Source organism: Typopeltis vanoorti, chromosome 1, assembly GCF_054136105.1.
Source record: "Typopeltis vanoorti isolate ZY-2024b chromosome 1, IOZ_Tvanoo_1.0, whole genome shotgun sequence".
In the NCBI taxonomy this organism is placed as follows: Eukaryota; Metazoa; Arthropoda; class Arachnida; order Uropygi; family Thelyphonidae; genus Typopeltis; species Typopeltis vanoorti.
In genome coordinates this window covers 88,637,961-88,665,611 of record NC_143549.1, presented here as the reverse complement: position 1 = coordinate 88,665,611, position 27,651 = coordinate 88,637,961, and the positions used below count along the sequence as shown (strand labels likewise).

The following is a 27,651-nucleotide window of genomic DNA, read 5'->3' as shown; positions in this document are numbered from 1 at the left end:
CATGGATACACTAGGACAAAGGTCTCTGATTGATTTCTTTATAGTCTCAGCAGACCTATTTTCCTCAGTGTTGGACGTTCGTGTGAGAAGAGGGGCAGAACTGTCAACTGATCACCACCTTGTTTTGTGCACTCTATGGCTTCAGAAACCAGATGCTACCATCAACGCTGGTAGGCCTAAGCAACTATACCACATGAAATGGGAGGCATTGGAAAATTAGGCTGTGAGGAAGAATTTTACAGATGACATTTCCTCCAAGTTCAAAGAGATTCCCAAGCATACTGCAGATGTTGAGGAGGAGTGGAAGCTGTTCAGAACAGCTGTCACTGCCTCTGCACACTCATGCTGTGGCAGAAAGCGGCTCAACGTGGCAACGGGCATGAGAAAAGGACACCTTGGTGGAGCCAAGAAGTCCAAAAAAAAACTGTCCGGGCAAAAAACGAGTCCTACCTAACATGGCTTAGGGTCAGGTTACCTCAGATGCATTTGCGGTATGCTGAGGCAGTAAAGACAGCAAAGCAGAAGGCTTGGGAATCCTTTGGAGCTTTTAGACTCATCCTATGCAAATGCAAACAAAGTATTCTGGCAGACCATCCGTTGCCTTCGAGGGAGAAAATCGTGCACAGCAATGGCAATTAAGGCCTCTGATGGTGTACTTTTAACAAGGATATCCTCAACAGATGGAGGGAATACTTTGAGAAATACTTAACCCGGGTGGCTCAGCAGTTGTGGACATCCAAGAGGTGCAGATCGGGACAATGACTAGTCTCACAGCAGAAGATGTCCATTTAGCAATACAATCGGGCAAGGCTGCTGGCGATGACGAAATTCGGCCCAAAATGCTAAAAGTCTTAAATCGAGACGGTGTTCTCTGGCTGACTCGAGTGTTTCAGGCTGCTTGGATAGCTGGGCGAGCACCAAAGCAAAGGCAGACTGGCATAATAATACCAGGCTTCAAGAAGGGAGACCAGAAGAATTGCAGTAACTATCGTAGCATCTCTCTGCTCAGGTTGCCTGGGAAAGTGTATGCTAGGTGCTTGGAAAGACGGTGCAGGAGCATAGTTGAGTCAAAGTTCCAGGAAGAACAATGTGGCTTTTGTCCTGGTAGAAGCACAACTGACCAAATCTTCACTTTAAGGCAAGTCTTTGAGAAATCTTGGGAATATGCCAAGAATGTCTACACATGTTTTGTGGACTTGGAGAAGGCATATGAGCGGGTTCCTCGGGATAAGCTTTGGCAAGTAGTACAGGAGTATGGAGTGGATGGTCAACTATTAGCTGCCATCAAGTCCCTGTATGAATGCCCAGAGGTTTGTGTCAGGATAAACAGCACGAAGTCTGAACTTTTCACAGTCTCCATTGGCCTCTGCCAAGGGCATGTTCTGTCACCCCTCCTTTTCATAATATTTATGGACTGGATTGATAGGCACAGCCGAGGCAGTGAGTGTGTCAGAATTGGAAGATGTAGTATTGGACGTCTGCTTTTTGTAGATGACCTAGTTCTGCTTAGCTCTTCCACAGATGACCTCTAGCGGACCCTGGATAGGTTTGTAGCTGTTTGTGCAGATGTCAGAATGAAGATCAGTGTGGCCAAAACTGAAACGTTTGTGGTCTCAAAACAACCATCCCAGTGCACTCTACATGTGAGTGGAGTCCCACTGAGGTAGGTGGAGAAGTTTAAATACCTTGGGGCCATATTCATGAGTGATGGAAAGTGGGATGTAGAGCTAGATACTCGAATCGGCTCAGCAAGTGCAATATTGTGGGAGCTTGGCCGTTTGGTAGCACTGAAGTGGGAGTTAAGTCAGAAGGCAAAGCTGGCTGTCTTCAATACAGTCTATGTCCCCATCCTCACCTATGGTCATGAGAGTTGGGTAATGACCGAAAGAATGCGGACGAATCCAAGCGGCTGAAATTAGGTTCCTTAGAGGGGTTGCGGGGCTGACAAGACTCGACAGAGTCAAAAGCTCTGCAATTCGGGAAACCCTCAATACGCAACCGCTGCTTCTCCGTGTTGAGAGATCACAGTTACGTTGGTATGGGCACCTGGTCAGAATGCCACAAGAGAGGCTCCCTCAGCAGGCCCTCTTTGCCAAGCCAGAAGGTTGGGAGGCCATGTGGAAGGTCAAGGCCTCACTGGATAGATTATATCCAAAACCTTGGGTGGACACATTTGGGAATCCCACCAGAACACCTGAGCTTGGTGGCAGAGGATCGTGATCATTGGAAGTTCCTCTTGCAGCTGTTGCCCCTACAACCCAATTAGGAAAGGTGGGCCTTGAAGATGTATGTATGTATGTATATTCTCATTACACTTTTCTTAGAAGTATGAAATCTGGAGAGGTCATTTTTTTTTTTTCTTACATGTTCATTAACTTTGTCTTGTATTACATACTTTACAGATGTAAAGAGATGTTTCCTATAGAAATATATATTAGTGATTTTTTTGGTATTAATGAAATTAACAAGTTTGAGGCAATGTGTGAATACTCATGTTTGTGTGTATTCACATGTTGCCTCAGGGTAATATGTGAGGGTAATATGTTATCCAATATACACCGTCATAAGGAAATCAGTCATATACTTCTTCTGGTTGGACTAAGATTGCAGTTAGCATAATTAACGACTTATGAATCCATTAAATTCATGTTAATTGGTGAGTAAAATATCTGAGTCCTTTTTTTTTTTTTTAATTTCAAATTTAACTCTTATAAATGAATACTTGTTACTACCATAGTACTGTATGAGGGTAGTTTGAAAAGTTCTCAGCGTCAACCATAGATGGCAACACTATCAGCAAGATTTTTTTCTAAGTTGGTTCGTCTCTCATAAGCATCCATGTGAAATTACAAGTCATTCTATCAAGTAGTTTGTTTTATACAGCTGTCTGAAGCAAAAGTGTTGTCTGTATCCCTTGAAATGGATAAAATTGAGTATTGAAGTTATAAAATCTGTGTAAAAGAAGGCTTAATGCCAAAAGAAATTCATTCGAAATTCATAAAAGTTTATGGGCAGTCTTCTCATTCATTTTCAACAATTAAGAAATGGATTGTGGAGTTTAAACGTGGCTGTATACCAGCCTTGAAGATGATCCACGTGAAGGATGTCCAAAAAGTGTAACTAACACCAGAAATCATTGATCAAGTGCATGATGTGGTATTGGATGACTGGCGAGTCAAAGTGCGTGAAATAGCTGAGACCACAGACATTTCAAAAGAATGTGTTGGATATATTTTGCATGAAGAATTGCAAATGAAAAAGCTATGCGCATGATGGGTTTAGAAGGATTGAAAGGATCTCTCAAAACAGTTTTAAAAAACTATGTTTTGGTGATATTCTTGTTGAAACATCGTGTCAGCAACACTCAAACTACTATGAGCAACATGATTTTGAGAAATACCAATTATGGTAGCACCTCATAAAACACAACTGTTCAACATGTGTCAGAATGATGTTCCAGATGTTCGGAGCTTACAGATGAAGAAGTGACATATATGAAACTCATTGTGATATGTTGGAATTTTCACCTGGTTACAACCAGTATATCATCCTTACTTCTGACATTTACATGCTGCCAACATCAATAAAAGAGCATATATCATTACTCTCCTATTAGATTCTACATCTATTCCTAATATGGTAATGTAAAGCGTATGATAATCTTGCTCTGCAAAGATATGTGTCAACTTTCAGATAGCCATCCAGCCTATTCTGTGCATGCCTATTCAGTGGAAGGATGGAAGAGGGGGGGGGAGAAATGTTGAACAAACGCTATTTTGTATCAGGATACAAAAAGAAAGTTAGCGCAACAATCTATACCAAAATTTTTTGTCTATTCCACCATCCGATAAGTTTAGCATACCTGAATTTTTGTGATCATAATTGCTACTCTTTGGAGCACATTAATTAACTGACTTATTATGATATCATTCCTGAAATCATTTCTAAAATGATCTCTCTGAATAAGAACTGACTTATCAAGAAAATCATGGCAAGATGCTCCACAGAAAAAGGGGAGAATGAATACCTCCATATTCACTGAATATAAATTAAACATAAGAACCTTGACATGTCAGGTAGATAATATATTAAATAATTTTCCAGAAGAACATATGGACTTCCATACTTCTCAAAATCAATTGATAGACCCTAGCCACACAACAGTAGGCTCTAAAATTCAATAAATCTACAAATTCAAAAAATAGGAAAATTCTTATAGTGGAACGGTCATTAATTCTGCCAAAATATCCATGATATCAAGGTTCCTCTGCAGAAACATATACCTGTTTCTCTCTGCAGGAGCCATTTTTAAAACCCAGTGAACTGTACGTGCCATTTAGTTTGTGTTGTACACGTAAAAGAAAACCGCTACCGAAAGGGTGATTTATACAGGCTCACTGAGTACTTTACAGGCCATCACCTTCTCCTCTGTATGATCCACATCCAGTGCTTTATTATGTTCTACAACTTTTGTATTAGATGAGGACCCTTAATTTTTATGTTTGATAGTGCCATATACCCAACCATATATTAAGGAATGTAAGATGCAGATTTAGCTGTTAAGTCAGTTCATACTTTCTTCACTTACTATTTGTCCCATATAAATACTACAAACAGTTAATAAGCATACAAATTAATCAATGGCAGTCATCCTGGCAGGAATAACTAAAAAGTAAATTACATGAGATTAAACTTAAAATGAAGTATTGACAGTCCAGCCTACATAGAAACAGTAGAGAGTAAGTTGTATTGCTAGGCTCTACATATCAATTAATCTTACACATTCTTTGTGTCATTCGAGTGTTGATGGCCCACCTAGTGTGAACAGTGTGACATTAATCTTACTCCATTGCTATGTTTGAGTGGCAGCACTTAATTTGAGAGAGGAGTGCATTTATAATCTGGCCGAACCATATAAATTCAAGCAGATCTCATCAGTCGCGGACGAACTGTGAAGTTTTTAACTTTTTAGAAAGCATTCATTTGTTCTATAATAAATTTAGTTTAATCCTTTATCCAAGTGTAAGCAAACAAAGTTTGCACCTGAAGTAACTTCAGGACTGAGGCAACTTGTGCTAAGGTGGACCAAGCTCTCAGCACTTAGTATCTCTTATAATGCAAAGCACATCTCCTTGCAGACATGTATAATACTATGCATTAAAGGAAGGGCCACTACCCAGACCGTTTTCGACCTTTATTGAGGTTTCGTCAGTGGGAGCCAGATCCAGAGGTGGTGATACTAAGGTGGAAGTAATGGAAAAGTCATTTACCTATACGAGTTCCCAAAAGGTTTCTCAACTTATTAATAAATTACTCTGGATTTAGAGAAAGTTGTTCGAATTTTTTTCCACTTTGTTAGACTATAATAAATTTAGCTTAATCCTTTATTCAAGTGTAAGCAAACAAAGTTTGTGCCTCGAGTATCTTCAGGACTGAGGCAACTCGTGGTAAAGGTGGACCAAGATCTCATCACTACTTGTATTAGTATCTTCCATAATGCAAAGCACATCTCCTTGTGGACATGTATAATTCTATGCATTAAGGGAAGGGCCACTACCCAGACCTGTAAATTGGGTGCGAACTTTGTTTGCTTACACATGGATAAAGGATTAAACACAGTCTAACCAAATGGAGAAAAACTTCCAACATCTTTCTCTAAATCCAGAGTAATTTAATAATAAGGTGAGGCACCTTTTGGCACTCGATAGGTAAATGTGACTTCTCCATTACTCTTAGTATCACCACCTCTGAGTCTGGCTCCCACTGACAAGACCTCAATAAAGGTCGAAACTGGTCTGGGTAGTGGCCCTTTCCTTAATGCATAGCATTATACATGTCTGTAAGGAGATGTGCTTTGCATTATGGGAGATACTAATACAAGTAGTGATGAGAGCTTGTTCCACCTTTATCACGAGTTGCCTCAGTCCTGAAGATACTTCAGGCACAAACTTTTGTTTGCTTACATTTGGATAAAGGATTGAACTAAATTTATTATAGTCTAACCAAGTGGGGAAAAAACTTCCAAAATTAATTTGTTCAATTACATTTGATTATAAATATTATTTATACTTAGATACGGCGCTGCTCATTTTTATTAGCTATTCATTTTTTATTGCATGTGTACTGCTTCTAACTTTTGTAATGGTGCAGTGAGTTATCTGTAAATAGTCTAGGTCCTCTCTCGCTTTCTTTCTGGTACTGTTGACTTTTATTATATTGCTAAATTGTACATCACTCAATGCTCAGAGAAGGAATTTTCCTATCCGCTGACAGAATTCTGGTTAATTGATATATTTACGATTTTTTAAAACTTCTAACCAAACGTTATTTGGAGCCCTCAACACTAAAAAAAAACATCGTTATAATAAATGTAATGAAAATTTTCACATTTTGAAGCCCATTTAAACTTGGCTTTGGGACTCGTACTCTATAGACCCATGTAGGACGACCTTCCACCCCAGCTAGATCTTTCTGTTAGGCAGGTAATCATGCCGTCATTCTGTGTAAACTATAACATGGGTTAACAAAAACATGTTTTTTGTGTTTGTTTTATTTTTTCCAATAGTGACTGATACATGTTCGAAAATTTTCATTAACCATTTATTTATGTGATTTGCTAAAAGCCGTATATAGCAATCCCTCGATTAATACGCCTAATGCCAGGGCCGGCTCTATCGACGGTGCAGACGTGCATTTGCATGGGCGACAAGTTTTTTGGGGGCGACAAAATTGGCATAAACTATACGAAAAATAAGGGAGAAGGGGTGGCAAAATTCCTAGGGGCGACCCTGCCTAATGCGTTCTTTAACAGGGCGCATTAATCGAAAACGCAGTAATCTAATATAATAGCCTATGGGGGAGAAAAAACTATAATTCGTTCCTCAAATTTCTTTTTGGACCCTTTTTTTTTTTTTTTTAAATAAAAGAATTAAGGTATATCTCGAGGCCTAGTTAAAGGAAAACCATGAAGCTGAAAGACAATAAAACATATTCAGAATATAAATTTATTATTCTACTTGTTAACAAAGAATTGACCTAACGTAGTTTGGCGGGCATTCTGTTTCTTTTTTTTTTTTTTTTTTTTTTTTTCATACAACTGACGGTATGGCCTATTGCCTCTTCTACTCTTCTGCAAATTTTACTGCTTTTCTATTCATCAGGGTCAGCCTCTAAGCATTGCTGCTTAAAAACTTCGATTGTACGAAAAATATTTTCAAATTGTTTCTGTAAAATCTCATTTGGGCTTGTCAATGATTAAATTTTCTTCATATTCTTCAGGATCTTCCCGCTGTGCATCTAAATTTGACTTGTCGGAATCAATCAATTTCTCAGAATGAGATTTAATTAAATTAGAATCATTTGAAAAGCCTCTAAAATCATTTGCACAATATGGAAGAATAAAAGTATAGAAGGCATTCGCTTCCAAAAAAAAAAAAAAAAAAAAAAAAAAAACTGCCTGTTTCATCGACAATAAATATTTGTTGGTCACAATAGCCCCCCCCCCTTCTTCCACAATTTTCTTCAAAATCTCATAATTTGCGGCCACCTCCTTATCTGCATTTGTAGCTTCGCCTGTGATTAGAACATGATGTAGGTTATTTCTCTTTTTGAAATGCTCAAGCCACCTCGCACTAGCGTGGAATTTTTCTTTTCCATCATTGATATCCCTTTCTTTCAAGGTTGCAAAGAGAATTATTGCTTTGATTTAACAAGGTCAGTGCTTAGCGGGATCCGTTTTTGTTTACAATCTTCGATCCATGTAGAAGTCTCTCTAATTCAATCATTATAATACTTTGATTTCGAGTACATGCATGATGAACTTGAAGCAGCCGTATCTTTCTCTTTGTATTCGGCGGATTTGCTTAAAATTGCTCTTAGAGTTGATTCACCCATTTTGTGTTTTTGTCCTATTTTTGCTCTGGACTCCGCTTTGTTCATTTTTCTTCGAATGAGATTACTTTTGGAATCATTTTCACACTTCTATTTTTTGCTCACTAATTCGTTTACTCATGATGAAAGGTTGGGAAAATACTTTAAAATAAAAAAAAAAAGTAAGGAAAACAATTGCAAAGGAGGCACGAGATATGATCATTAAAATGCTATGTAATTAGCAGATTTAAGCGGTAAATTTGGAACATAGTGTAGATGGAAATAGTGTATGCCATTAAAAAATAACTTTGTGAACTGTTTTAAATTGGTAACTAAATTATTTCATCCTGGTGAATGATTTTTTTAAAATAGTTAGCCATAAAAGATATATAGATAGAAAATTTTTAAAATCTGTGACATTTATTTTTAAGATGCATATAGGCGCACTAATCGGAGGTGCATTAATCGAGAGATTGCTGTACTACTTAATCTGTTATTACCGTCTGTATAAACTATTCATATCTCACTAAGTAGGCTAACTAGCATTTTCCCTAAGTTCTGAAAAGTAATAGTATTCTTCGAAATATAATAATTCTTTATACATAATTTTATAACAAATTCAGTTTACTGCACATGTTTCACCTACATAATCTTCTTTAACTATCGCTTTCATATCAGTCATTTGTACAGATTAAGCAGATGACGAAATTCAGTCTAGTGATTTTGTTACGTTCACACCCATTATAATATTTTTATAAACATGTGCTGTGAAAGAGTTGTGATCTAACGGATGTGAGTGAAGAGGCTAGATATATATGTAATTCTAGTAATACTCCCAAGAAGCTTAATAGGGTATTCTATATATTGTACATATAGGGAAAGCCTAGAAAGGACTGGTGCACTGTATGAAGAACTTCGCAGAGCAATGAGAAAGCTAGCCAGACTTGCTGATAAAAGGCTGCACAAGTTAGAAGAATGTTTACATTTAAGGACTTTCGAAGAAGAATCTAGTCAAGTAAGTAGTCTGCATTAATAATTATTTTAATTGCTTATTTAGAAATGCAAGATTTAGAAGAAAAAAAATTCTAGAAAAAAATATATCATTAAGCAGCACCGTGAAATCCAGGCAATGTACCGTACAAGCTATTGGGGAATCAAATAATTGTACTTACGCGCTACCATTGCTCGGACATGAATTTCTCACGTTAAGCTTAAAATAAGATGTTTTAATTTCTCCTCTGTTACGCTAGTTTTCTTTTCATTGTCGCAACTCTGAGATGGCATTAATCTACTTTCTTAATTCCGTTGTTGAGCAAAAGAGGATTTGACTAGTCAACGGTAGATCCATTCTTCAAAGTTTTTGTCATTGTTTGGTGAAAAAGTAATGTCTTATATCGACTGTAAAATAAAGATAACAGCAATCTTGGTTATATACTTTTGGAGGGTTTGAATTAATCACTGATTTATTTTCACAGGATTTCTTAAATAATTTGCATGCGTTATCTGGATATAGACAGTTCATCATTAGTGCATGTTGGTTGTAAATAACTAACTACACCAAGCACTTTAATACAAAGAGATTGTCTTCAACAGTAAGTGATCTTATGATTATTGAGTTTTTACTCATAAAACATCTTTTTGATTTTTATATTTTGTTGGTAACTAAGTAACTATCCTTAATTATCTTACGTATAATAACTATCACTGGGGATCTTTTATTGTGCTTATAAATAATTATAGATGTTGATGACTCTTCTAACGCCCTCAGAGTCGCTGTTTCACCACTTTGCTTTTCGAGATGGACTTAATCAAAATAATAGAATCTACTGTGATTTTCCCTAATCATTTGTGCCATTTCAGAGTTGCACCTTGAATACAAAAGGGAAAGTAACTTTAAGCGCTATGGTTGTGCTTCTGGAGTTAGTTTTCCTGTTCCCTTGAATCAAGTTCCAAATTCCTTTCTCGTTTTCGCTCAATTTTTTTAACTGCCCTTCCTCAACCTTTGAGTGACATTTGATCCACGTCTTCAGAAGATATTTGGTGGCCCCGGTACGAATCATACCACACATCCCTGAATTTTACAGAAGAGAAATTATGGTCAACACGAAATTTGACTTCGGTTTCTTCCTCTAGCAAAACATTTGTGACTAAATCATAATTGAATATATTCGGAATTTCTTTATTGTAATTTTATATTCCGATAGCTCTTTTTTGGACTAATAACAACCGCTCAACTCTGAAAATAACTTCGATATCTCTTCCCCCCCCCCCTCCGCCTTCTTGTAAATGTGCTGCTTTCAGAGAATTTTCACCATTTAAGTTTTCAGTGGGAGAAAAAAACTAAACCTCTGAGAAAAGACCTGCTAGGCACTGTTTGACCGAAAACACCAGGGAAAAAGCGACGTTACTTCCCGCAACCTTTCATAAATAGTCTCCATGTAAATCAATAAATCCATGTAAACAAAAACCATGAATAATAGGAACATCTCTGCAGAATTCGAAGAAAATGTTGCTCGTGTATTCAGAAATATTTTATTCAAAATACTCGTGTGCTTTTCATGTTTCTCATTTTGTATAGGAAAATATGCATGATAACAAGAAATTTAATTAGAAAATCTTCCAAAAAATAATAAAGAAATAATTGGAGAGAGTTGAATCAGTCACTGTTGCGTTCTCTTTTGAAACGCGTTGTAAGACTGGGAATGCCCTTAAAAATTTTCATTTTCACTATGCAGATATTAGATGAAAATGCAATTACGAATATTATGTACCTTACACACAAGAGATTGTAAAAACTAAGTACATCGTTATCGTGTGTGGGCAGATGAAATCATAATTGGAAATATCGCAAAATATTCAAAATATAGTTAAATCGTGAACTTTTTTCCTTCTTCCTTTTTAATAAAATGGCTTCAGTTTACACTTACTGTATTCTCATCGGTTGCTCTCCGTAAGTCTTCGTTTCCCAGTTAGATAAGAAATACAGTACAATGAATACGTTGTTGATATTCATTAGTGTTTGCAATATATTTGTTGTCATAGTACTAAAATCGATACAAAATAGTTTGTTATTTTATCTCTTGGACGTTAGGTTATCATAAATACTTGCTACTGAATCCCTGCATATTAATATTATTAGTAAGTTGATGATTACGAAATGTATTTTAGAATTGTTAGGGGAGAGGAAGCAAAAAAAAACAAACAAACAGGAAGTTTGTGCTTCCGGTTAGGTTGAATAATTCCAGTTCCTTCCTTCTCTGTTTTCTATAAGTCTAATAAGTATAATCATTGACATTTACCTTGCTGGATTGATTACCCTCTGGCAGTAACCCAGGTAATAATTTCAGCGAGGGTCCTTGAATTTAAATTGGTGACCACTAGACCGTTATTAGGAGACTTTAAAGACATGCGGCTCACTGAGAAAATAAAGGAGAAACTCGCATGTTTTTTGTTCATTCGACCTCATGAATGGGGACTGCTTTTCTCCACAAAGAATGCGTAGCAATTCGTCCCCCCCCCCCACCCTTTTTTTTATTTTATTTTTACAGGCATCCTGCAGCTGTTCCCGTTAAGATGTCATTACCGGCATGGAAACGTAGTGTTAGAGGAATTAGATCAATGATTTTGATCAACTAGCTCGGTTCTGTTGAGGAGCGCCCACTCTAGCTGTTTTAAAATTATCACATTAAATTATTTCTTTACTTTAATAAATTTTTAATTATATAAGTAGTTTCATTTAAAAAAAAATCTGAATCTGCTGTTCTTTTTCAAATAAATCTTATCAATTTAAGTTATATTTGAAACAAAAGAAAACCCACGAAGAGATCTGATTCACATGTGCAAGGCAGAATTTTCTCATTTTTTTCTCTTTCTTTATTTCTTTTATCGCATTCTCCGTGCATAAAACTGATTTTTATTTTCTTTTCGAAGCAATTCATCCGCATTTAAAAGTAGAAGAAAAAAGTCCTTATTTCACGGTAGCCTTTCAATAGTGTTTGTGTGGTCTCCATTGTTTTCGCTTTATTTGCTGAATGCCACGATTTCCCATATACCACGTGCATCAGAAAAAGTTTTTGATGTGTGGGTTGGGGTGGAGAGTTCTAATATGACTTTAGACACTTGAAAGATACTCTGTGCTTATTTCAGTTTGAGATTTCTCGAGTTGATATCCCACTAAGACATCTCATACTTCATCATCTTGTTCATTTTGAGATTAAAGTGGCTAAAATCAGGCTGGACTTCTGCACCTAGCTTTCACGTTCCTTCTCTTTTACTTCCATATTCATATTTTGGAGTGTGAAGATCTTCGGGAGCACAGCAGACACTAAGAGAAACCTGTCACTCCCCAACGTTACTGAAAGAATTATGCGAGATATCACACTACAGCAAATGTAACTTGTTCATTTGATCTGAATTATTTGGTAAATAATCTCATTGAGAACTGTTTTGCCAGATGTCTATTATAAGTACTACTTGTGCTTATGTGAGCTATGATGTCCACTGCTAGAAATTATATATAACATTCAATCTATTATCTTCTTTGGCTCATTTTTTTTTTTTTTTTTTTATCTTGCGTCTTTTGGGTAGAAGAATGCTATGTTATATTGATTTATATGTAATTAAAGGAGATACATGAGAATTTTCAGAAACAGTATAGCGTCTATACAATACAAGTGGGCTATTACATTGCCAATATCATTTGTTGCTTTTTTTTTTCCCTTGATTTCTTTCTTGTCATGTTTTTGTCTCACTTTCAGACAGTTTTGGTCACATGTTTAGGCGATCTGTAAGTATTTTCTAAGCTCGTTACAAAAAAATAACAGATTTTTAGTGATATGTGAATTCATTTATTTTTCTTTCGAAAAGCAGGCGTTTTTTTTTTTTTTTCCCCTGTCTGGCTGCAATACTGCTCTACTAGCTTGTTCAGTTTAGAATACCGCTATAGTTCAGTTTTATATCTTAATTTTCATCTGTCATTTATTCACTTGATCTCTCACAGCGAACCTCTTATATATAATGCCGTTTACAAGCCATCCGAAGTTTTTGTTATCTGCATGTGAGAGGTAACTTTAAATATGAAAAGTGAAATTTCATTCCTCTTATCAAGAAGATACGGTCTTTTATTTTGGTTTGTGAGGTAAGACAAGATGACGATATCTCATATGCTGCACTTCTGACAAGCTGGGTTAATAAAGTCTCGTCACATCGTTTATTTTGATTATATAGAAATGAAAACGGAGAGAAAGAGAAGCATGTCAAAACAATGTTTAACTTATTCATCGACAAAGCTTCATTTAATATCTCGGCACACGTTTTTCCATCGCATTAATCTGTCGAGTAAATAAGAAATAGTTGAAAAGGCCTTAATATCGGGTCAGATCAGTAGTGATTGAATATTATCGATTTGTCACTTGAATTTGATAGTATTCAAGACAGACTGCTAGAATTGAAGCGAGGACCAATTTAAAAACTAAAGCACTTTGAAAATAGTGGGGAAAAAAAAAAAAGGCCATAAAATATCGTTATTATTCTTTCTTCTTTTTTCTAATACCACTATTGCTACTACCACTACCGTTCAAATACGAGGGTGGTCTGAAAAGTTCTCGGCCTAACAATGAAAAAACGAATTTATAATTTCAAAATTATTTTTCATAATCTCCCTTAAGACTAATGCATTTATTCCAGCGCTATTATCCCGTCGCTGTAGTGGTTCTCAGTAAGATCTGCAAAATACTCCTCCACACCTCTTGATTCAGACAGCTGTATAAAACAAACTACTGATAGAATGACTTGCAATTTCACACGGATGCTTATGATAGATGTACCAACTTAGAAAAAAAAAAAAAAAATCTTGCCGGTAGTGTTGCCATCTATGTTCGAGGCCGAGAACTTTTCAGACCACCCTCGTAATTTTGACTGAATTTGGAATATAGTTGTTTCCGACATTGATGCACGTCTCTTAGGAAATTCACCCCGATCAAAATAAAATTAAAGTGTGTGTGTGTGGAGGGGAGATTCTGATTCCTCCACAGGACGCATCACTCAGCCGACTTTGCAACAGGATTATGTTTCCCCTCATAATTTTAGCGGACGAAAATGTGTTATTGTTTTGGAAGGAGGGAAGAAACGCGTCTTTCACAGGCACTTTATTCAATTATTTGTCGATTGTTTGTTTTATTTAGTTAATCTAAAAAATAAAATAAATGGTATCTCGTAAAAAAATGAGCCATATACTGAGAAGGCGGTAGGTTGGCTAGAGTATAGGAGCCAATACTTGGCTAGTGTTATTGTTTTAATTGTTAAAATGTAAATTCCTCTACGAAATTATAGGGAAAACAATGTAGCATCAACAAAGCTTCAACTTATCACTCTATAATGGAAATGAATGTTTGTATGGTCGGTTATAGTAATACCATGCATAATCCATGACGGCATCATACCCAAGAATATGCATCTTCTTCTTGTGAAGATGTGCTACAGATATGACAAGAAATGATGAGAGTGCTGAAAAATGATCGCTCTTGGTTTAAAACTGGGATAGGAAATTCATTTCACTTGGATGAACCAGCCGAGAACTATAGTCATGACTGTTTGGTGGGGGATTGGGATCTACTTCAAAAAAAAAAAAGATATAGACAAAAATAATTCACCATTGAAACGTTAATTTGAAATGTTTTCCTGCTGCTGCATATTAAAATTGGTTTAATCATAATACTGATTCTACTTGAAAAGAATTTTCGAGAAAACAGTGCGGCTAAAATGGAGGACGGATATTTGTGGCACATCAGTTTCACATCATTTGGTCTCTTGCCAAAGCAATTGGGCGTAATGTTAGACACAAAAAAGGCTCCTGGCCCTGATGGCATTTCTCCAATTGTCCTGAAGGTCTGTGCAGCAGAACTGACTCCTACCCTATGCCATCTGTACATACTCTCTTACTCCACTGGTATATCCCAAAGCCTGGAAATTGGCCGGTATTCATTCCTAAAAAAGGGTGACAAATCGCTGCCATCAACTACCGCCTTATCTCACTCACTTCAATTCTATCTAAAGCGATGGAGAAAAACATAAATTCTCAACTTCTACTCTACCTTGAAGGTACTCGGCTATTAAGCGACACCAGCAGTACGGATTCCGCCGATATCGATCAACAGATGATCTGCTCTCATATATCACCCATCTCTGAACAAATGCCATGGAGAAATTTGGCGAATCCCAAGGTAGCACTTGATCTCTAAAGCCTTTGACCGGGTCTTGCACAAAGACTTACTAAGTAAATTCCCATCATTTGGACTGTCTCAGGACTTCTGCAGATGGATTGCCAGCTGTCTGTCTGGACACACACGTGCCATATGTGATGGTAGGCGGCTCCCTATCCTCTCACCATCCAACTAATTCTGGGGTCCCACAAGGTTCAGTTCTCTCACCCGACCCTCTTCCTCCTGTATATCAATGACCTACTTCAATTGACCTCCAACCCAATACACAGTTTTGCAGATGACAGCACATTGCGCTCCTCCCTTTCATTTGATAAACCTTACTCTACACAACTCACTTCAACCCACAGAACATCAACCACAACTTCCCTGAACTCTGACCTCCAAGCCATCCTCCAATGGGGCTCAGATAACCTCGTCTTTTTCAACGCTAGTAAAACCCAGTTCTGTCTTATTTCCCACAAAAAAGAACCCCCCCCCACAGTATTTATTTTTGATAACACTCAAATTCCCAGGCAAGATGAGATTTCTCTTCTCGGAATTACCTTGACATCAGGCCTCTCCTGGCATAAACACATCACAACCATTGCATCCTCAGCTTCCAAAAAAACTAGGATTTCTCTTTCGCTCAAGATGTTACTTCATCTCTAAACAACTGTTAACCTTATACAAATCACAAATCTGCCCAGCTATCGAATACTCTCACATTCGGAGCGGGGCTCCTAAAAGCACCCCCCCCCAAAAAAATGCTCGACCCAATACAGAGAAGAGCAATTAGACTGATAAATGATCCATCTCTTACCAACTCACTCCCCTCACTTTCACATAGACGTTTAGTCTCTATAATTTGTATATTCTATAAATATTTCCGTGGAAAATGTTCATTTGAAACAACATCAATAATTCCCCCACTCTGTACTAAGCTCCTTGGAACACGTACAGCTGCCGCCTAACATCCTTTCACAGTACACCTTGAAACCTGTAGAACAAGTTTCTTTTCCTCCTCCTCCATCCCTGCTACTGCTGTACGGTGGAACAGTCTTTCCCCCTAATGTATTTCCTAAGGAATACAATATACAGGCTTTTAAATCTAACGTAAACAAGTTTTTCCTTTCCCAACCCACTACCCATATGCGGTACTAAAGTACTATAGGTTGATCATCCAACCTCTCGTATATGAGCACAAAAAAAAAAAAAAATAAATAAATAAAATAATAATAATCAGGTATTGGGATCTTCATATAAATGAAATTCTTCATAACTAAAAGTTTAAAAAAAAATACTCTTATACGCATTGTATATATTCATTCCTTTGCGACTTTTCGTATGCTGAATTTAATGGTTTGTATGGTCGTAGAAAATATTTTCGCTTGATAGGCAAGAAATTATTTCCTTGTTTTATACTCCTTTATCCAAAAGATTGCTCATGAAGTCGGATCAGAAGAGAGGACTCTTCAGGCCCGATGAAAATTTTTTCGTCTCCCAGCAGAGGTGGACCAGCTAATAATGATTTTACCGGACCGTCGAGTCCTGTGGTTCCTCTCCCCCCCCTCAGTTGCAGCTCGTACAGTATCTTCACGACTAGACTACTTGTGCATAGAGGCAAGGGTCGCTACCCAGATCGGTTTCGACCTTTATTGAAATATCACCAGTGGGATCTAAACTAAGAAGATATTCAGGTTAAATCAATATGCTGTACACGAAATGTACACGTCCAGAAGGAAATGTGCTGTGCATTATGGGATACTGAGGTAACTGATGTGAAGTCGGCAGCCTCTTTATACAAGCAGCCTAGTCTTGAAGATAACGCAAACTTTGTTTGTTTACTCTTCGGTAAATTTACGGATTCAAACAAGAAAATAATTTATTGTCTAGTATAATTAACTTTGCTATGCACAGTTAGATTTCTTGGTTTAAACAAAGGTATTATATATATTTTATGTTTTAAACTTTGGACTGTTTTATATTCCAGGGGATTACTAATTTACACGTGGGATTAATTGAAATATGCTTTTGTTTTTTGATTCATTATCCTCCCTTTTAATAAGATTAAAAAAGAGGATAATGAATACCTTTTTTTTTTTTTTTGATATACCAAGTAGGTAAGTAAGTGTTCGAGTATTGAAACTTCGAAAGTTTCGAAGGAGATAGCTTACGAAGTTTTAGTGCGCAAATAACTGTTCGCCTACCCTGATGTAAATGAATCAGTAACATAAGAAATACTTGCTTAAATTTTAATGAAAAGGTTAACAAAATATCCATTAGAATATTTATCCCACTTCATTTAAAAAAGATACTTTTAATTAAATCATATTATTTTTCTTTATCTTTAAATGTGTTAAATTGCTTTTCGCATTGTTTTCTTTTAGTGTGAAGAAATAACTAATGTGAAAGCACCTACTGATGGCCATTATTGTTTTCATTGCCATATTTTTTATAAGTTCTTAATCTCGTCTGCCTCTGAACAGTGAAATACCAAGAGTTTTTTCCTCAAGTGTTTTCAACAGTTTCATTTTTGAATGCATTGGAAGCAGTTCTAAGGCATAAAGGTCACTTGCAGTAAGTGTACGCGTGCGCGCTCTCCAGTGTCAAGTTCTCACGCTGTTTCTTAGTTGCAATACTTTCTTTCAACTTTGTAGTACTTGCATAATTCATTTCTCCGCCTTTCCATCGCGTATCGCGTTCATTTTTTTCCCCACTAGATTATGAATATTAAGCTGATCAGATCTCGTCTAGGGCTACTTTTCTAAGAATGTTATCATTAAAATGCCACTCTAAAAATCATCGCCATTTACATTACAGCTTTAAAATTCCATCAGTTTTCCCTAGAACATTTTGGTCTCTAATGCGTGAAAATGAAGGTAATCTGGACGTCACTTTTCTAACAGAAAAGGAAATAAAAGAAAGAAACTGCTTATACCTCGGATTAGAGATTAAAGAAACCAAGAACAAAAAAATGTCACCTGTCAACAGAGATGTCACCTGTCATCATCTCCCTCATTACTGTCACCAATGATGGTGCTATTCGGTAAGCATCATCATAGAATATAAACTTCCTTCAAGCAAGACAGTTTTATTCTTCTTTTTCTTCTGATCCAAAACTTCCGCTTTCCATGAACTGGTCAAAGGGAATTTCTTTCCCTCTCTCAGCTGTCGATCTTCTTTTTACCAGAGCACATTTATATGGGACATTTATCAAAAACGTTCAAGTAAATTGATGAAGCATCCATTGTTTTCATGGTATGACAATTATCTCCTCCCGTTCATGAAGCTGATGTTACTACCGCTGAGCCAACAAGAAGTGTGAATTATGATGATAACTTGATCATGGGAGCGATTCGTTCAGCGTAACCTGATTGACAATTCATTGTTCTTCGAACAATAGACTATCCTGAATGTACAGGCGGGTTCATCTTGTTGGTCATGAGATAGACTACACCACTGAATGGCCGAAGAGTATGAGGTGCATGATGTATAGATGAAGTCCTCATCAAAGTTTGATCGTAATGACAACTGCAAAATCATTTACTGTTATTTGGACTGTAACATTATGTTTGTTGCGGTTAGCATAATAGTCACTTGCTCTTTCACCAAAAAAAAATAAAGGGGGGGGGGCTTTCCAGCTGTAATTCTCAGAGATTTGCTGTAAACACATTTTGCTCTCAAGGAAACCACCATTGAAGTACTGGTGAATGACTTTTGGAACTTTATGTTGAACTGAACATTGGGGTTATCCTACAGTATTCTCTCTCAATTCAATATTATTTTTATGCAGGTGATTTAATCATTACTACGAACACGTGTTTTTCTTAGAGAATCAAATATTGATTTTTGTTCAAGTATTTATTGCAAATTGATAGCTTAGAAATTAAGGGATAGCTCATGGAATGCATTTTTATTAACCAAACCGGAAATTTTTTCGTGTTTAGTTTCTGTCGATCAGTATCTCTGAATAATTGCATTCAACTGACAGATATTCACACTCTCCTTAAATGGGAAGATGACATTTGCTCTTCAGAAGGAAAAATCTAGATTCGAATCCCGTAAGGACATGAACTTTTATAAGGGATTTTCACTGTGTTTTGGTGAGATTAACAACTAGGCTTTTTATTTTGTTTTGTTTTATTTTATTTATTTATTTATTTATTGCAAACCTGTTAGAGAATATACGCAGTTAGCAGACATGCTATATTAGCCTCTTAGCCCTAGTTACCTTTGCTTAATTACAACCAAACCAAATCCGCTAATGAGCTTAGCTACCTTAGCAGAATCCTAAATTATAACAGCGTAAGCATATTAAGGAAACATATTAAAACAATCCAAATTAAATAACTAGCTGGGGAAAAAATGTTTTAGCAAAAGAGTACAATAGTGGAAGCTGACGTTCAAATACCCCTCAAAAATTATAAATTAATTTCCTAAATGAAATAGCAAATGAATGTATGGTTTAAATTCTATCACTTGATTGAATGAAATGTTTGGCTATTATTATTAGTCTAAAAAAAAAAAAAAAAACATGCCTTAAAAGATTTGATCATCGAGTAACCAGATTTATTACATAACAGCCTTAGTTAGGTGGTATGTGTGATGCTAATGATTGCATCAGTTGTAAGTACTATGCAATTAAGATCGCTTTGAATAATTTTATTTTCTTTTAACAATAATACATTGCTTCAATTGAAATTCTTATTTCTTTTTGTTGAAAACTGAGGAAGGAAGAGATTTGTTCAGACCTTTTATAAAGAAATTTTACTTCACTGCCAAGTGAATATCTATTTTAACTTGTTCTCCAACCAGCCGGTGTCGATTCGAATCTCGTCGTATTCTTGGTTTTGAATGCCTTTGGGTTAAGAGATTCATTGTCGGCGCGAGACTACTGCCCCGATTATTGATAATCTAAAAAAAATTCTATGTTTGGTTTATAGAGTAAGGTTTCCTGATATATAATAAATAAACAAATAAAGCATTAAGGGGTTTATGCCACTCACTCACCAATACATTAATGAGTGGCATAAACCCCTTAATGCCACTCACTAATGTATTGTAGGTTTATAACCTTGTCTGAATGGGTGTCACATTAAAAAAAAAATGATAAAGCAGTTTTTATGATGGACTTAACCAGTTAAAAACTTGGATTTTTCGTTATTCAAGAACAAATCGCCTACTTCCAATTTTAGTCCAGTTCAAAATTACCTTGAATTAGTAAAGTAATTAATTTACTTAGTTTTCGATATTAAAAAAATTTAACTTGCTCATTTAAGTCACTAGATTTTTAATCTGTTTAATCGAATTCAACCACCCAAGAGACTTTTAATTCTAGACTTGAAATAAATACTCAAAACTTATTTCCGATGACCATTCACGTACTATATTCCGTTGTTTTGCTGCCCTTGTCGACTGATTTAGTCAGTCTTATACGAATGTGTTATGGTTTTCATCTGGAAAACAAGCAAACCAGCCAGAGAATAGATACAGTTAATCAACAGTACACTGGCTTTGTAGCTCTAGTTATTTCTGCTGTAATTCAAAACAAAAATTCTAGACGGAAGGGATCCAAGCTTCACCTTGACTGCATTCAAATTGTCAGTCTCAATCTTTCATTCAAGTAATAAATTCCAGTGCCTCACTTCCAACTCCTTTTCTCAAGCGAACTCCGTAGCACATTTAATGGGGGCGGATTGTTTCGAATTCTATCTAGGATACCAGGAACCTAATAATTATAAGAGCTTTTCAGTTGAAGGTAATTTTGTCTGTCTCATACGGCGGCGACATGTTTTCTTTCTCCTGAAAATTGACCCCCCCTCCCGTTTCCTACAAAAAAAAAAAAAAAAAAAAAAACAATTTGGCAATATTTTTTTTCCTTTCAAGTTTTTATCATCCTACTATTACACGCCCTATGACCTTAGTGGTATCGACTAATTTCGAGCAACCTAACCCAGCTCTTTATCACTGATTCCCTGCAAAACGTTCGAGTATTCTCCATCATACTGGTGCAACTCCTACAAAAATGAATACATAAATAATAAGGTGTCACTGCCGTACCTCTTCTTTCCCCCAGTCAGGATCTTATGCTTCAGCCATATCACCTTAAATCCTCCAACTTTATTCTACAGTTTGCACTCTCAGCCTCTGGTCAATAAGGGAAATCGCATAATTTTCTTTTTATCCGCAAAACAGACAAACCGCCAGAAGAATACGCAATTTACAGACAATATGTTGGCCTCATTTATTAGGCGTCTTCTTCGTAATTGCACTTAACCGGTCAACTGTCCCACAATTCTTTATTATCAAAACTATTTTCATGACGGAAGCTTCTATTTACTGTATATCCTCTCAGTTATCTTCCCCCCTTTTAAACCGAAAAGTCGAGATAACACACACTAATATAAATGAGGATCACATACACACATGCTCATAAATTTTGACTAATCTCTCTCATACACACACACACACACATACATTCGTTTATCACTGCCTGTTTACAAGTGAGCATTAGGATTAGTGACTTACAATCGATATATATATATATATATATAGTTTCTTATCTGCATCTCAATACTAAATAATGTCTCGAAACTCCGCGCGTACACACACAAAAGATGTTGGGTTTGGTTTAGTTTCTAGGACTGTACTCAGGTAGCAGTAATTAAATTGGAAACGTTTGAAAACAGAATTGTAATGCGAGGAGATTTCGTTTGGAATGTGAACTTTCTGGTACGATATCTCAGAATGTATAGAATATAACTCCTTGACCCAGCATTCGAAAATTATCTCGTCTGCATAGGGAAGTCGCCGTCAGTTTCTTCACAAAGAAAATTAAAAAAAAAAAAAGAAAAGAAAAGAAAGCGGAAGTGTTTGTTGTTAGTAAGAATATAACGATGTGGTGGCACTCATTAATAGACCATTTTAAAATCGATTACGTTGTGTTCCAACAGCTCAACCGAAAACACCATTCGTGTTTTATGATACACACCGAGAATTCTTGTTAATGTCAATCATTCCGCGGATTAGATCCATTTGACGGGCATATCTAATCCCAGAAGTATAAGCAGAGGGCGTGAAATTATCTCTGAGGTTCAAGAACAATAGCACGTTCTTCTTATGATACTGTATTACGCGCATTCTTTTATTTTTGTGACAGCAGAACTGCCCGAGTATAATATGTTTGTCAACTTACAGATGGCTGTTCTCACGTATCAAAAATGATTAGCATTTACTTTTGTACGTGGAGGACTATTAGAATTTCATCTGCTATATTTTGTCTTCGTATAATGCTCAAGAAAAAGCTTAAAATGGAAAAATTGAGATATATATACATGTTTTTTAATAATGAATTATACGGAGTAAGTATGTATTTGTTGCAGTTTTAAGCGGGAGTTTGATAATACAGTACACTTTGACAGCAACGTTAATTAACTTGGATTGTTTTAGTTTGGAATGGGGACAGCTTCTTCCTTATTTATTCCGAATTTAAAGAAGCTAGAAAAAGTTGGTACATTTAAATGAAGCATTAAATTATTGGTAATACAAAAGTAGGGTTGTGGCGACAACAAAAGCTTTATTTTTATTATATAGTATTCATTAATGTGTTAATAAAATCTTATTATGATTTTGTGGTTGTGCTCGGGAGTAATGACCTTGAGACGACTTCATTGCAGATGGTTATTAGACTTATTTCTACAGTCGATTTTTCTGAACTTGACCCACCATTTTTCTGTCTGTCTGGGGAAACTAGAATCGAATCTTTAGATTCGATTCTAGTCTCCAAACAGACTGATTTATTTCATTTTATAATGCAGACAGTTCGAACTAAGGTTGAAAAGCGATCGTGCCATTAATCAGAGGCAGACCTAAACGGAGATCAGCGGACGCATTTTCTTTAAAATTTGGATTTTTAAGTTATTGAAAAAATAATATATAAAATCTCCACTCATCTGCGACAATACGGAGAACATCATCACAGTGGTCCTAACAGGCACTTAAGCGCCCACGACCTTTCCAACTATTCTTGGACTTCACAACCTCAACCATAACTCGAGGATAAGGTGGTTGTCCTATGCCTCCCGGTGTTTCCTGTGTCTGTAGATGAGTGTATTCACGGGGCCGTTTTGCCTGTTCTGGGGAACGAAAAACCCGGGTTTTTCGTCGAAAGGAACCTTATTTTGGTCTCTTTCGACGAAAGAGACCAAAATAAGGTCCCTCACGTCATTGACAGGAATCGAACCCAGGTCTTTTCGACCAAAGGGCTTCGTCTATATCGACTTCAGCTACGGAGGCTCCAATACGGAGAACAAAAAAAAAAAAAAACGTGCATCCTTAGGGAAACTGCTCCGCAGATTGCACTCCTCTACTATATACTAAACATAACTACTGTTTTTTCGTTCGTTTCTTCATTTAAAATTAGTGATAAATTGAAACGTTATACTTTCGGAAAACGATGAGTTATTCATGAAAGTGAAAGCCTTTATTTTAATTGAAAAGAACTATATATTCAGATGATGACGGTATAGAAGATGTGGGATATGAAAAATAGGTAGATGCACTCAAGTCATGTAGATTCATTTAAATGTTGCTTGTCCTTTTCTATGTGCTGTTTCTGAAATTAATGGTGGCAGCATGTTATTTTATGGGATCGAGTCCATGAAAATTGCCTATTAATCATGCAATAAACAAAAAGCATGTGGCGTATTGGTCCCGAGGATATTTGGTATGCTTCACCTAACGAATATGGTTTGGGGATTCAATGAAAAAAAAAAAAAAATTGAGACAAGAAACAATGCAAAATTATTAAAAATAAAGAATGCAGTGAAAAAAAAAAAACATGAACATTAACATAAAATTCAAAAACAAATATTATTTTAACAGTAAAACTAAATTAATATAAAATGATTTCTTATACACAGAGCGCTAAAATTCTTGTAATGCATTTGAGCTAATTAAATCTGTATCTTGGTATTAATTTAACTGGAGTTCAACTGCCAAAAGTATTCCTAGCGCTAAAATTGGTTCCGTCGGGGAAAAAAAATTGTCCTCCTGCATCCTCCAGAAAATTAAATATTTTATCCCCCCCCCCAAAATATTTTTTTTCGTAATCTCAATTATATATAGTCTCAACATGATTATTTTAGATTCTAAATGAAATAAAACTTTCTTCTTACAGTATAAGAACCATATCAAAAATAAATACTCAGACAGCATGACTTTATTTACTGTTGGATACTTAAACTCGTTAAAAAAAAATTCCGCAAATTGTAAAGTTATTATCATACCTAGCTTAAATATAGTAATATACTCCAGTAGCAATTTACATTGTGATTTATTGGTCTGATAAAATAATCGCCTCTTCATGTGAACGAAAGTAGTTTAATATGGTTAAATTGAAACATGTGGAAGCGATTCTAGGCGTTGTATCGTCGTGCCTGGCTAATTCCGCGTGGTGAACTTTGACCCTAGCTGTTTCCGTCTTAAGGTCGCTTCAGAGTGAGGTCAACACCCAGATATGTCCGGGTCGGTTGCTTCTAGAGCTAGATAGTCGGTGTAATGCATATGGAATTCACTCAAGTAATCTTGTCTTCATTCATTCGAAAATGTAGATACAAGAGGAATTTTTCGTTTACTATATAATGACATCCTTACAGAGATGGCTGAAACTAAAAGTCTCGTTTTTTAGGGGCTGAAAACCCAGAGAAGAGAATAATGATTTCTTTATCGTAACTAATATTTTATACTGTGAAGGGATCTTTATTTACATTGCTGTTAAGCTAATTGTTAAGCTAAGCCTGAATAAAATGTTAATTTTAATCAGATATTAATGTTCATTTACATTTAACTCAAATGATCGGCAGTTCCTTAGGCCATCCAATTAATTTGGGGCTGTATCTTCTTTTTTGGATTGTGTAAGGAGTCTTAAAACTGATATTTAACTATTACATTCTTGCCCAATTTTGCAGCTGAATATATTAATTACTTTTTTTTTTAGAAAAGCGCTTCAATATATATTTGAAAACATGTGTGGAAAAATAATAACTTTAAAAGGTACAGCCAAAAAATAAACATAGGGTTCTCTAAAGTGATGGAGATCACTTAACGATCACAAATATGACGAGATGTACTCATACAAGATGTAGACCATAACAGATATGACAACGTCATAGAAAAGCTGGATGTGTATACCCTAAATAATAACGGTAGAATATGAGAAAGGAAAGATTATGTTGAAATAATGACAGAAGTTACCACGAAAAGTTTGCTACCGACGAAGACAAACAGATCAATTTCGAAAATATCGGTTGCTAACTGATAAAAGAAGAATAAGATTTATTGTATTTCCACGTTTAGCACATGAAAATGTTGATGAGCCTGTTGCAGTTTAAATTAAGCTGTAATAACTGATATGACTAATTATTGAGATTATTGTCTCATTATACCAGGAGGCGAATACTGGTCTTGAAATTCACGCTTGCTCTTGTTATCATTCAGGGAGTGAGAGGTGTGATTGAAGTCTGATTAGCGGAATAAAATTACTGACCATTTAAAACTATATATTTAGAAATTTATGTACATTTAATCATACAAATACAACATTTATTTTACAAATGATATTATGAACTGGTCAATAACATCGTCATAAAAAGTTGGTTGTAACTTAATTTTTCCAATCAACACACACACTTGTAAAGGCTGGCTAGAGCTACTTGGACTGCATATGGCCTGTGTTTAAGACGACGTGAAGGGAGCGGAAATGGCTATGCGCGTTCATTAAATCACAGTGCTGTAGCGAAAGACCTGGAAGCTCCCACAACCGAGCAAGCCAAGGTAGCTTTGACTAGACGAGCAAGCATCGGCCTTCGATACACAACGCAAAGCTCAATTATTGCCGCGCAAGCTTAAGACGTCTTCTGTCTACAAAAATAAAAGCCTAAATGGAATGCTTAGAAATGCATGCATTTATTAACAAATAAATATTACTTCTTTCTCAAGTAATGAGCTTGCATAGCAAGCATGGAGAATTCGCCCCTGCATTATACTCTCAAAGTTGGTAATGCAAACATTTGAACCGTATTATACTGTATTCTCTTAAAAAGTTATGATTTAATAAAGGAGTAAACTCTCACATCCCTTGCTTTTTAAAGCAGTCATTTAGTATACAAATGATCTCTATATTCTCCAAGCATTTTATACTTTTTAATGCCTCACTCGACATATTATTGAAATGATTCAAATTCTTTTCGGCATATTTTTCTGTATTCTATGTCCCCTAACTGGAATATGTTATTTTCTTGCTGTTAAATGCAAAGTGCTTATCGGTAAAACTTGTTAGAGTATCCCTGCTTTTCAGAAAGATCTATAGAAGGCACTTAAGATTTTCAACTAATTTCCATGGCTTGGTTTTGAAATCATTCATTATAATGAGAGATGCAGCCATTTGAAGCCTGATAGGAGATGAAAGGATTCACTGATCTTGAATTGCAGATTAATGCACGAAAATATTCTATCGATAAGTCACGTTCACCAATCTATCATTGAAATATTTCTGTGATCATCAAGGCATATCTAAAACAAAGAAAAGAGACTTGGAATGTTGTCTAGTTTATCATGGGAAATGTCATCTGAATAGTCTGTCACAATTATTTCACGGCATATATCTTCATATGGCTTTACAAAATAATAAATAGTTCACTCTCAAGATTTCCTTATTAGTTTCTGATCAACTCTTGCTTTTTCTCTAAAGGAATCGTAACTGAATCATTTCTTCTTGTTCATCTGCTTTGTATCCTTATTTGTGGTTTCTTTGTTTGATTAATTTCATTTTCAGTTTATTTTTCAAATCCAAGTGTTAATATTGGTTAGAATATTGTCTTGTATAATGTTTCTGATTTCCCTGCTCCTTATAAATTTATTCAGCTGGTTTCTAGCTATACTAATATATACTAATCTTCTTTGTTCTGTTATTTCTTTCTTATTTTTGTCTTTACATTAGAAATCGTCTTAAAAGACCGAAATATAAAATCTGACAGATAAGTTTCATTTTTAAGAAAATTAGCGATAGGAATCAACTAATGATGTAAACTTTTCATATAGTACTACTATCATAATATCCTACATGCACCTTGAGGGAACACGTCAGGAATTTGATGATTCCTGACGTGATTAAAATTTGATTAAAACTCATGTCTAAGTAACAAAATAGATTACTTGTTCTACACATTCACTATTTAAGAATACCTTTGATGTTTTCTGTTTTTCTGATTATTTACATAGTTCTTTTTAATGCTGATTTCCATACAGAATATATTACAAAAGATCTTAAATTTGGTCAGTTTTAAGTCCTACCCTTGCTTACCGCGCATTTTATATTAACATGATCAGTCGCTAATGCACGTGTTAATGTTCTCTAGAGCAGCCCAGCATTCCTCTAGGAGAGCATCCTCCCAGCTGTTCAAGAAAGAATATCACTAGACTCCTTTCTCTTAATTTCTGCCCATACATTACAAAGTACTATTTCATATACGTAATTGATATACATAACTACAGCGGGTTTGTTTAAAAGGATAACATCATGTAT

The 27,651-nt window shown here is 35.8% G+C and overlaps 1 protein-coding gene across 4 annotated transcripts in view; it reads left to right on the top strand.

Annotated features, from left to right (window-relative positions):
* LOC150110187 (puratrophin-1-like) overlaps positions 1-27,651 on the top strand; it is an 877,727-nt gene that overhangs the window by 597,795 nt on the left and 252,281 nt on the right. For all 4 annotated transcript variants that reach the window (XM_090398282.1, XM_090398290.1, XM_090398300.1 and 1 more), the window contains one exon: positions 8,746-8,884. In XM_090398282.1, the coding sequence (XP_090254408.1) occupies positions 8,746-8,884 (139 nt within the window). The remainder of the gene's footprint in view (positions 1-8,745; positions 8,885-27,651) is intronic.